Source organism: Macrosteles quadrilineatus, unplaced genomic scaffold, assembly GCF_028750875.1.
Source record: "Macrosteles quadrilineatus isolate MER2022 unplaced genomic scaffold, UCM_ALF_1.0 Scaffold_9__3_contigs__length_116548681, whole genome shotgun sequence".
In the NCBI taxonomy this organism is placed as follows: Eukaryota; Metazoa; Arthropoda; class Insecta; order Hemiptera; family Cicadellidae; genus Macrosteles; species Macrosteles quadrilineatus.
The window spans coordinates 85,969,434-85,982,843 of NW_026542602.1; the positions used below are offsets into that span (position 1 = coordinate 85,969,434).

Sequence of the window (13,410 nt, forward strand, 5' to 3'; positions counted from 1 at the left end):
TTTACGAGCCACAAGAACCGTCGTTAACGACGCCGCCTTCCAACGGCTCCTTGACTAACGAGCGGGTGGTGGTAGTTCCCAAGGGGTGATACCCTTATCTCACCCCTCGACCTCGCTATCAGTGACCTTGGCGGGTGTATCACTCTGGTGATAATCCCTGACAAAAACTGACCGCGGTTCTTGGAACGGTGGGAACTGAAGCGGGTAGCGGAAATGCGATTCATTAGGTTGCTGTGTGAATAGACAGGCACGAGCTGGGGTTTCGTAATTTTAAGGGTTGGAAAAGGGTTTGTTGATTAAAAGCACGCAAGTTGACTACGTCTTCAACCAAGTGAGGATCCAATCCAATCTCGGACGGCCTTAGTTCAGGAAGGTTAAGTTTCTTAATTTGACCTGAGGCTAAATCAGGACTGGGGTTTTTGTAGTCAAAAAATTTGCCAGCACATATTCGTGGGATAGCAAGGGTAGACAAAATGTCTTCAAATTTGTGTCCACAAATGAGAAAGGATTCGTAATTTATGATACAGCCGTTACCTTGCCATGCTATTATATCTGTTTGGCTTAAAAATGGAGCTACAACGTGAAGCAATTTCATCAAGAACAATCAAACTTTAGCAAGAATAATGAAAAGCTTTCATTCTTCTAAGGTTAGTTTACAGTAATGAATTCGTGGCTAAATGCTCCCAGTTCAAGTCGTGATGCTAAGGTGGAGCATCCAAGTTTCCCGAAAATTTATCTTTATAAGCAACCCAGTTCTTGTGACCTAAAGAGAGTTTGACTTCGTGTGACTGAAGCACACAGAAACCTCTGCGTTACCAATTGGATCACCTAACTCAACAAAATGCTCCAAACACTTTTGTAGAAGACACGATGATTCAAAGAAACCATCCAGGAAATTTCACCGTGTGCTCCCGCTATCTCCGCGTTCCGCCCCCTCCGAACCCAAATCTGTCCCGCCACCTCCGAATTCTTGAGTGCCCCTTATAATCCCGTCACTGCCTGCGTTGGTAGCTGTCATTGCATCCACGGCTGCGAAGCCCCGTGGATGGGAGGAAAATTTAACCCGTGGGTTAGGTTAGGTTAGGTGGGGTTGGGTTAGGTTAGGTTAGGTTAGGTTAGGTTAGGTTAGGACGGAAAGTCTTAACGCAGGTAGTAACCAAGGGGTCACTCTGAAATTCGGAGATGGCGGGACACGGAGGTGGCGGGACGCGGAGATAGCGGGAGGTAACCAAATTTCACAATCTCAACCCATTTTCCTAAATCAGCGTTGAAGAATATCCATACTTCCGAAAACAAATAAAGAACATACAATTATACAAATTCGACTATCAACCCAAACATTTCTCCAACCAAGTCCTTTCTGTAATCAGTGCGATACAATGTAACGAGAGCATGCAAAGTATCGCGCGATTAGTACAACCAGACGGGTTACTGGGGCGCCTCTTGGTTCATAGACCTGATAAGACTGATAACAACACCAAGGTCACGAGGGCAGCCGCCACCCGCTTATCACCAACATATGTAGTAACATTAATGTTATTACAGGCCACTCTTCAACTATTATTTACTTGTCTTATCGTAAGTTGTAAATTATGCTGTCTTACAACCAGTGGAATCTTTGGAACATTCTTTCAATTGATAGTTAAGTGGTTCTAGTCTCGGTTGGAAATGAAGTTTAGAATGTTCACTGGTGGATACAAGAGTAAATCAATATATTGTGAAATTAAATGTTTAAACAAACTTTTGAATTTAATATTTTATTTATATACTTCCACTTCCCAACCACATGAAGGTAACACTTGTGATCAAGAGACCACAAGAATTAACAATGAGACCGAAAATATTTGCTAAATCATCAGTCCGCTTTCTCAATGTAGGCCTAGGTTTACACTTTCGCTATTTGATTTGAGTTAATTATTCTTCAAAGAGATTGTGGGATTGAGCTTACCCAGTAGCAACGGTGATAGGCAACAACACTGCATGACTTTTAGTCTTGAGTTCTGCCCACATACATGTCTGATCGAGGCCTCTGAATCTCCAAGAGTACTATTTAAACCAAGGAAGGAGTCGCTTACATTTCTTAAATCTAAGACTGATCAAATGTTTCTGTTGTGATGTTTCTTCAATCAGAACGAAGACGTGGAAAGCAAAACAGAAGACATATTGGTACGGCAAAGCTGTTGAAGAGCAAGTTCTAACACCCTCAGTGAGCTCATCTACTAAAACGTTGCGGCAAAATAACGACACGTACAACAGACCCAACAGAAAGTTCCAAATTTACAATCCACCTCTGCTATTTTCTGATTCTTACCTGATAACTTTCCTGACGTTGTTCGGGTGCAACTCATTTGCTCTTGCAGGATCCACACTCTGCAGAGCTTGGTGGAGTTTCTCCTTGTCTCCTGCAGCCAGTTTCTCCACTGGGTCCACCATCACATTGTCCATTGTGTCGGCGATCAGGTAGCTCAGGTTCCCCAGACCGCTCACATCCAGGCGCGGCCGCTTCTGAGGAGGAGGAGACGCATCCATGAGGAAGTTCCACAGCAGGGACTCCACATAGTAGTAAGTTCCCCCGGCGATCACCGGAACTTTGCGGCGTTGTTGGAGATCGTCTATCTGGGAATGGTCAAGGAAAATTTCAACTTGATTTTGACAAAAGAAAAAAACATAATGAATTTGGCGATTTGAGAGCAATAGTCGGGTGTAACTGTAAAAGCATTTGGATTTACAAACTAAAAAGAATTTCAAACACATAGGAAGGATCACTGAAGAGGTGATGGAAAGCATTTGAAAATCCTTTCTAAAAAAAAAGGTTAAACATATTTTAATTATGGTATAACTGAAAGAGTCTTTAACATGTTTGATGGAGGCGAATTGAAGAAGAGGTATGCGAATTTTATAAACCCTTCGAGGCTGAGGTTAACTAATTAGTGGGTTTAAAGTAGCTCCAGGTCAAGGTATATTTCAAAATATTATACCAAACATTTTGATGTTGGTATGATTACTGATTGGGATATTTGGGAAAAGTATTTTGGTTAAAGAGCTAACTCAAGATGTAGTAAGAAAATGTTGGGGAAGGTAAAACTAAATAAAGGCGTAGAAAGTATTGTGATTGAAAGTCCCAACGAAAACATTTTGACACAAGGAATGGATCAACAGGTTGTTAAACTAGTTTAGGGTGTAAAACACAACCTAGAGGTCATTAAGGATATTTTGTTGCAAAGCCTAACTGATGAAGATGTAATGAGTTTTGATGGAAGTCCTGCTCAAGATATGTTGAGTAGTTTTGTTAATGCAATGTTAATAGATGCGGCTACAAACCCATAACTAACAGCCTCGATTCCTTAGTTTGGATAAAAATGCATATGCTTACAAAAATAACTAAAGCCTAAATTGCCTTTTCTCGTACTTATCAAGAGATTATCTCTGAGTCAATATTTCTTACCATCAATACTAGACTGATGTTTGCAATGCAATCTGGATCGATCAGATTTCAAGAGCGGGATTTCAAGTAGTTCAAAGGATGTTACAATCTCTCTCGCAAATGTCTCCGCGGAACAGTCATGGCCGCATGACTGATAACACAGACGTCATATCCTGGAGCTGTTATCACTAGGTCACACAGAAGGGAGTTGGGAGTTCCTGGACCATTGATAACGCTTCCGGCGGGAATGGTAGTAGCAATCTTGTGAAAGAGACGAATATCATTTTTAGATAGCTGTGCACAGTTTTTCAACGGGTTTAATATTTATTTTATTTGATACTATTCAGCGAACTCGGGTTTGTCGCGTTACATCGGAGAATGTTACATTACAGTAGTTTAATTTAAATTGAACAATCAAAATCCTAGTTTCTTGTTTAACGTTTTGTATCATTTGCTATACAGATATGTTGATTGTCAAAAGACAAACAAGAAAGACTATGAGACATTGACTATTGAAAGAACCAGACATCTCATCCCCATGGAGTTGTTGACATTTGTTTCGTCATAAAGGAAGTAGATGAATTGAGCCACAGACAGATTTGTGCTGAGATGTAAATTACTGCTTTCTGTACAATACCTATGCGATTATATTAGCCGAATGGAACTGATAGGACAACCTATTGCAAGCTATAGCATCGTTTGTGTCACGCCAAATAACCCAATTAAAAAATAGAAAAAATAGTTTATATACACCAGTGTAATAGTGTATGGTTGACTCATTTAAAAAAAAACTGGGAACGGCTGATCCATGGATGGAATGCCAACTTTAGTATCCAAAAGTAAATGGTAAACCATCACCATGTAAAATCAAAGTACCTATAACCTTGAGCGAAGGAACCAGGAAATAATTTTGTTTTTCATTTGATTTCGATTTTGGAAGATACCATTATCCAAACTTATATCTTAATTTAAGTGGAAGGTATTCCTCTACGGTATATTTTATAATCTTGATCTTCAATTGGCAACCAGGTCGACGAAATGGTCAATATTTTGATCGAAGTTTTAGATACGGTGCCGGAATCCTTCTTTGGAATAAGCTACAATTAACGTCCTTGCAAACAACCTGGATTGTTACACTCTTGATTAAGTTATCAAGTAACAACCAACGGTAAACAATAAAGAAAAGTAAAACATCTGATAATGTTTAACCAGATGTTTATGCAACCAGGTTGAGAAGCACTATTAAAATTGTAACTTAATGCCATGGATCTTGTAGAAACAGCTGTGGCGTAAATAAACAACACTCATTCATTACAAGGTGTGGAGGGAGAAGAAAGACATGTACATTATACATTTTTTGTATATAAAGAAGGCATTCTTAACAAGTGTTGAAAAAATATTATACAGTCAGGATCTTTTACAATCCGTCTGTTTAAAATATAGATGTCAGCCATTTTATTAGTTTAATTAAGAAAAGAACAATTTCATGTTAAAGGTAGAATTTTGAAATGCACTCCCCCCCCCCTATTTATAAATTGTGACTACAACCCAACTTTAACACTTTTTAAGAACGTTTTCAGCCAGTCTAGTACATAAATATATAACATAGCAGAAATCCAGTGGTTCAAAGAACACCTTGTACAGTAGACTCCCATACAGAGAGGGCAAGTTTCTGTATTAAAAACCCCCATACATTTTAAATCCTTACAACAATATGCATATTTTAAATCCAAGGAATGGATTAATTGACACCAAATACCATAAAACTCCTTGATTCCATAACCACTATCCCGGTTTGGATACTGCATAAAAACTATCCCACAGCCAAAACCCCCAAAAGTTCGAAGCCCATCACCAGCTGTATGTCAAAGTTACAAGTTAAATCCCTAATTTAGAGGAGAACTTCAAACTATACTACAGTACTACAGTAGAGTTTCGTTAAACCGCTCTATGGTTATCCGAGCTTCTGTGCTCTTATAATATAAGCAAGAGAGAAACTTAAATTCAATAACTTGCATGATGTTAAAGTTTTGCATATAATTTCCAGTTAATCAGATGTTTTCCGCTTATCCGACATTGCCGCAGCCAAAGACGGACAATCGATACTACTGCACTTTCAAATGGGGGTAGACCGGGATTGCACCAGTTATGTGAGGGTTCAAAAGGGTCAGCCTGGCACGCACCGGGATTGCGCCAACGCTACCTTGTAGTTCTATGACGATTCCCCAGGTAGTCTGGTAGCCGGAATAATCGGGCGGAAGATGGAATGTAACCTAAACCGATAATGAAGGGAGAAACTAATGTTGAACTTTAAGTATTTTCTAAACTTGAAGAAATGCCACATTGGCGCAAAGACGATGCGTTTTGGGGAGGGTTAGATTTGGCAGTGGCGCTTTGCCGGTGTCTACCTGACCCTAGTGGCGCAATCCCGGTGGACCGTCAAATGACATTTAACACCCACACTACACCAAGGCACGGTCCAGCTGCGACGCTAGGTATTCTCGCCTAGTGACGTCACAGTTGCGGAGACGCGCCGTGCTGTGTGGTGGGAAGATGAGGAGATAGACTGCACCAGAGATGCACCATGCACGGTCCGTGACTCATCAAGGCTAATTCCGTCACTGTGTCACCTAACACCAGCTGGAGCACGGCTACATGGCGGGGGAGATATTTAAACATACAGCTCTACAGGACATCCGTACTTCACATACATCGACGGTGTTTAGTATAGTAGCATAGAATCTTAACACACAAAGTATGCTGGATCTCCCTCACCACTGTTTCTGTTTGTTCCATTCACTTCAAAGTGTTTTATAATATAAACATACACTAGTTTGAAAAACATCAGTATGCCATTTTTAATACACCCCTACTACCTTAAGGAGTTAGTAAAAGTCAGAATCACAAATTTGTATCGATATTCATGTCATCATCTAAAAGATAGTCGCCCAAATGTTAAGTATTTTAAAGCTAGATATGAAATGAACGGTGAGTGAAGAATTGAGATGTGTGTATAACATTGACTCACTGTTTAAATATCAGCTTTTCTCTAGTCACGACCATTATTTATTAAAGACCAATGGTGACGGTCAGCTAGTCCTATGTCTAGTTGCAAACCATAAAAAAATACTGACTTCCCAGTATCGATTAACGCCTTTTGACTGTCGTGCGACACAACGAATATTAGAACAGAAACGGTATGGATTAACATTAAAAAATTACATCACTGGCCCGAATATCTAAACTAGTAGCCGCAGCTGGTTTGTTCCATAACATTTGTTGACAGTTCCAATTAAATATTAATAAAAACATGTTTATTTTCAAGTCCGTGACGTAATCTGTTTTTGTTTATGGTCAATACTGTTTCTGTTCTTAATATTCGCAGCGACTACTTCATTCACACAGCTATCCCCTGCCTTGTTCACAACTTGAACATTTTCATGGTTGAACAAAATATTTCATTATTCAAAAACTGGCAACAAAATCACGATCCCTTTATTTATAGTCAAAAGTATTAGCCATTTCGCTTTAGTGTTCAAAGTGATTTTGCGAAAGTTATTCAACACAAATATCTCTAGATAATATTTTTTGTAATCAATCAGCTGTCGTCACGTCCCAAGTCACCCTCCACTTAGAAGACGTCTACTGAAAACAGACTTAAGTAATTTTGAAATGACTAAGTGCCGTCATTCACTCACAATCTGTTAACACTGAATTCGTTTTACTCCCAGACACTCGCCCGTCAAAACACAACGGCGACTGGGAAATTAGAGACGAAGCTAGGTCGAATACACAACAAAGTACATACATTGTTTTATTAGCGAATTTCCCTATAGGGAAGTAGCTATTACCGTAGGTCTCATGGTAAGACCTAAGCCCGGGACCGATTTACTTTTTCATTTTGATGTCCCCAGAGGCCAAAAACACCATTCGTTCAAATTTTTATATATCTATATATAGAGATATATATATATATATATATATATATATATATATATATATATATATATATGTGTCCATCCGCACGATAACTTGAGTAATTTTTGTCCGATTTTCATAAAATTTGGTTTAAAGGTGTAAGGCGGGATAAACTTGAATGAGTTCGCGAACCAGCATGATCGGACTATGGGAACGGGTGTTTATGGGGGGTTTTATGGGGTAAAAATAGGTTTTTCCCATTTTTGACCATAAAAACACAAAATTTCACAATTTCTTTTTAAACCATTTTGTAGAGCTTAAAAAAACAAATAATTTAGTATATTGAAGCGTTATAATGCGCCTAACTGTTACGGAGAAAATTCAAAAAAATTGTAATTTTAAATTCCCATGTTATTCTTATGGAGAATAAGTCAACTGTTGTAGTTTGCTTGTTTATGAACATATTTTGATCAAATTTGGAAAATACATTTTGTACTAAACCACAGTACTTTTTAACATTTTACATTAAAAAAATTTTTTACCCTCCCTGTTGCAGCAAACCTAAGTACTCACTAAACTAATTCTGTTTAAATAGGGAATAAGTGTGATATTTTTAAGGAGACATTTTAGTTTAAATCCAATCAGGCAAATGGAAATTCGCTAAGTCTGCAGGTTTGCTGCGGCGGGGTATTTTATTTTTTATTTTTACTATCATAACCAGTGCACCGAATTTTAGAATAGTTATGTGTTTCAGTCAATAAAGAGCTAAAACATCTTCAATAAATTTTGGCCATGAAATATTCTTAAGAGTAGTTTTAGCGAATTTCCCATATAGGGAATAAGCTATTACCGTAGTACTCACGGTAAGACCTGGACCCGGGACCGATTTTTTTTTCCGTTTTGATGTCCCTAGAGGTCAAAAACACCATCCGTTCAAATTCATATATATATATATATATATGTGTGTGTCCGTTAGCGCGATAACTCGAGCAAAAATGATCCGATTTTGATGAAATTTTGTACAAACGTGTAAACCTACGTTCATTCGAACGAGTTCGCGAACCAGCATGATCGGACCATGGGAATGGGGGTTTTTATGGGGTAAAAATGGGTTTTTCCCATTTTTGACCCAAAAAACATAAAATTTTGCAATTTCTTTCAAAACTATTTTGTAGAGCTTAAAAAACAAATAATTTAGTATATTGAAGCGTTATAATGCGCCTAATGGTTACGGAGAAAATTCCAAAAAATTGTAAATTTAAAATTCCCATGTTATTCTTATGGAGAATAAGTAAACTGTTGTAGTTTGCTTGTTTATAAACATATTTTGCCAAAATTTGGAAAATGTTTTTATTTCTTACTAACTATTAACATTTTACATAAAAAACACTTTTACCCTCCCTGTTGCAGCAAACCTAAGTATGTTTTAAACTGATTCTATTTAAATAGGGAATAAATGTGATATTTTCAAGGAGACATTTTAGTGTAAATCCATTCAGGGAAATGGAAATTCGCTTAGTCTGCAGGTTTGCTGCGGCGGGGGTATTTATTTAATTACTAAGGAATCTTGCATTTTAAAAACCATAAATTTATCACTAGCCAAATTATGAGATGAATGATGGTAACAACGTATTGTAAAGTACACTTTTATCAATAAAACTACAGCTATTACATGGAATTGTGCAATTCAAGAGGACAATTCAAGAGTCAGATCCAATACGTTATCTAATATTTCACGATAAACCCAAAAATATATTTTTTGACATTATTGGACGATCAAACGGTTAATTACACCAAACATTTCAGTCACCACACAAATTACTAATGTAGTGCATTGTGTTCGTCGTTAGGATGGAATTACAAATTAAGTGACACAACTTAAGAAAGTGAGTTTTAAATAACCTAATACACGAATATTAAAAATCAATGCCTTTCTCGAAGATTTACAGAAATTTACAGTCAAATATATAAAACATTATTGTGTCAACCACTCAAACTACCCTTCCAGCTGCAAACCTGCCCTAATGGTGCATTACGTTAGCATAATATGGCTCCATAGAATTACAAATCAACTGACACCGCTAAATTCAAATAAGCAAATATTTAAAAAAAACTTCCAAAAATCATTTCCTTCCATAGTGTAAAGATGAATTACATCATTCAAACGCTTTTGTAAGTTCCTTAACCCTTTCAGCAGCAAACCTACACATCTCGACCAAAGTAAAACAGCTCGTATATCCACCGTTGTATCTGGGCACAAGAATAGACAAAGTTATAAGTTCCCTGTATCACAGCGGGGGGATTCCGTTCAGGCCATTTGTCGGAATTAACACTCCAAAAATAAAACCCACAAACTTCCGACTTAACGACAACTGTTAAAAAATGTCGCCTAGTCAAACAAAAGCGCGTTTTGGTGGGATACTTTAGGAACATACAGGGTGTAAATTTAGAGTGAAAGTAATAAGCTACGTCAAATTACGATATTTTATATAAACACGCTTTTATGTACTTGGAGGAATAATAAGTATTTGTTTTTTTTTTTCTTAAAAAAATATAAGAATGTGTCTATAACTTTCCAAGAGATAAATTTACTTTTAATTTCTACAATTAACTATATAAACCTTTCATGTTTCGGAAAGGCATGCACAACCTTGACTACATATTGCTGCTTTATGATAGAAAACAAAGAATTTCATATGTATTTGTTTTTAATCTATTCTATTATATTATTAAAGTGATACAATCAAATTTTATGTAAACGGTTAAGGTCATTTACCAAATAAAAATATAGGCATATGGCACATCAAAATGAAGCTTAGAGTGTGTAGATTTGCCGAAAAGTATTGATATGGACGAATTTCCTAAGGGCTCTGCCCCACAGGCTAATTTCCAAAGGGCTACCCCTGGCATATTTCCAAAGTTCAAAATGATATAATTCAATTTAGTTCATGAAACAGCTGGTCAGTGCAATGAATTGGTATTTGTTTATTTACTAGAAAAATGAAGATTGAGGAGGGTTATGTTTGGTTTTAAAGAAAGGTTGTATAAGTTTTGTTTAAGTATTGCTCAAAGTTTTCATTTTGTAATTTATATAGTAAGCTACATGGAAAGAGGCTTGACTAAAATTAAAGAATTATGGTAAAACATGTCATTCATGAAGCAGCAATATGAAGAAATTGAAGCTAAGGTATGTGTCCGTATGGAGGTATGTTCTTTTGGATCTATTAACATCAAAAGTAGGGGTTTGAAAGTAGGATTACACTTTTAAATCAGTTTATATTTTCAAACTAAATCATAGAGTTGCTGTATTTTAAAACACACATCAGCACCACTTGAATAGCTCTCTAGGTCACATTTTCTTCCCGTTGCAAAGCACGGGTATAGCAGCTTGTAAAGCATAAATAGCTATAACTGTTTATCGAGAGTAAACATGTTATTGGTAAAAGAAATCTTCTAAACCACTCAAACGTTGTTAAACTACGTAATAAATTTAGCAGTTTGTATGAATATCATAAGGATATTTCGTTTTATAAGATTTCAGGAGTGAGAAGAGAACACATCGTTTTTACGCTATCTAACCAATACCATTAGATTTATCATCCTCATGGATCAGCTAAAGACAAAAGTCTGTTTACCAAATGAACATTTTTCATAAACCGTTTCCGCCAAGGGGGCCTAAACATTAATATTAAATCTATCTTTCTCATATAACAATTTTGATAAAAACAAAATTTGACTATTTTATATTTTATATATATAATTTTTTATATAATATTTTATAATTTTATATTTTATCTTTCTCATATAAATATCCTCCATACAAATCATATACAAATCACATTCAATTTTTGAAAATTAACTATGTATTTTTTTATGTTTGTATTGTGATATTGTAATATTGCATAAGTAAATCTTAGCTCATTAGCAATGTAAAATTTTTAATCCGAGTAGAGATATCTACATTCTTTTTTTAATATGGCGTATTCAAAATACTGTACTGCAGTACCAATATTGTCACCTCATAACGATCCGCTATTTGTAAACAAAGAAATAGTCAAATTTTGAAACATTCACAAGAGCTTTAATATTATTTCTATTACTGCATAACATATGTGTGTATTTGACAATTGTGCGTTTATAAAAGGCGATTCTCTTGTTTTGGTACAACCTGTATTTAATAACAATTTAAATATTCGTAAGTTATTTTTTAGGGTTGGTTTAAAAGGGAAAATTCTTATATTTAATCATTGTGGGACGAACGGTTTGTCTTAAATCAATAGTGGACACCTTACGTGATTCACCCTGTATATACCACACAGTAAGGTAGGTGTATGTATTCAGTATGTAGAACACAAATGTGTCTACAGGTGATACAACACTATTATTTCAAGGCGACATTCAGCATTCCACTCCACGTGACTCGACTTCTTCACGTGGATCTGATACTACCGATACAGATATTGGCGGGAGAATATTCAATATTGCCGCGCAATTGTGTCTCCATCTCCATTCAATGTCGGTCGTTAGATGCCGAGTAAAAACGTATTGTTCGTAATCTAACACATAAGCCAATAGGACCACGTTATTTGACTATACATATGTATTTTGTCAAGTAGGCCTACTTGTATACATAGTGAACCTTAAAACTCTCGTTTAAAGTTAACTTTCCAATGATGTGCTTAAGAGCAGTACGTTTTCTGTGTTAAGATGTATCAATATTTTAAGAATAAAGTGGGAGTAGGCCTAACCTCTCAATTGTGCTACCCACAGAAAGTTACTCTAAAACGCAGAAATATAACGGTGAACAGTAACTAGGCCTATTCAACAATGTCACACTGAAAGAGCTACCTGTTGTTTCATATATATGTTTTTTTTTACGTATCCATTAGCCATAGTATAAAAAACTAAAATATAAAAGTAGAAATTATGTAGTAGCATACTATAGGAAAGATTCATTAGACTAGAGTATGGTTTTTAGAGTCAAAATGTATCTACTCCTTTTTGAATTTCAAAATCAATGGTTGGTCAAATCCAAATCGAATTCAAACGTAAACATAATATGGATTAATAAAATTCCATATGGATACCATCATAGATAAAACATAGTGACTATGTGACTATGATCTGTGATACTATTTACAGCTAAAACCTTCGAATAAGTATTTTTTAATCAAAAGAAACGCATAGGGGCTCATACTTTACCTACTAGACTAATATTCTTAGCATAAGTTAAAAAAACTTGTGCATTTTTAGTTATAAGTCAAATATAAAATTCATCCTTATGCATAGCTGGTAATTATTAAGACTAAGTGTAATTAAAGTCTTCACCTAATAATTAGGCCACCAATTGCATTCTTAAAAAAGTCACTGCTTTTTGGTGTATCATAATTGGGCCAAGCGGCTTTTAATCGATAATTGGCCCTGTTAAAGAAAAATAGTTTAGTATCAATGCTACACAAGTCCCTGCACTCCATTCTCACTCACTCCAAACTCACATTTGCTGTAATTTAAGCTTATAAGTAGGCCTACACAAAGTGCTTACTTAAGTGAAGCACGTACTATGTTTATAAAGGATACCACACGAAGCGCCTTATCCCTGAAGTCCACCACCTTTATAGGTTCCCCAGGCCCGAGGTAGTCTATCATATGGTGGGGAACCTCCTTCTGTTCCTCCTTTGTCACTTTGTTGGTCACTATATCCAATCCCTTGTACACCTGCAACAGAAGAAAAAAAGGTTCAGAAGTTGGAAGAGAAGCAAGTTTGGAAAGAAATTTATGTTTAAAGATATAGAAGAGGAAGAAATGCACTTTTGCCCAATAAAAACCTCGCTGGTCCGATCGTGCTGGTTTGCGAACTCGTTTATATAAACAACAGGTTTGTACCAAATTACTTAAAACTTGGATCATTCTTACTCGAGTTTTCGTGATAACGGATGTATATATAAATCCGGTTCATTGTATATGTACTGAACTAGTATAGTTGTAGAAAGGTTGTAGTATTTAGAGCTTTGAGTTTGCCACACAAGAAATCAACTTAATTTTTAAACATTACGGATAAAAAGAGTAAC

The 13,410-nt window shown here is 36.2% G+C and overlaps 1 protein-coding gene across 1 annotated transcript in view; it reads right to left on the reverse strand.

Moving 5' to 3' along the window:
- Positions 1 to 701: 701 nt before the first annotated feature.
- The window catches only part of LOC129003612 (tRNA dimethylallyltransferase-like), a 40,062-nt gene continuing 27,353 nt past the window's right edge, over positions 702 to 13,410 (reverse strand). The window contains exons 2-4 of the mRNA XM_054431910.1: positions 12,920 to 13,057; positions 2,312 to 2,616; positions 702 to 807 (exon numbers count right to left, since the gene is read on the reverse strand). Coding sequence (XP_054287885.1) covers positions 702 to 807; positions 2,312 to 2,616; positions 12,920 to 13,057 — 549 coding nt within the window. The remainder of the gene's footprint in view (positions 808 to 2,311; positions 2,617 to 12,919; positions 13,058 to 13,410) is intronic.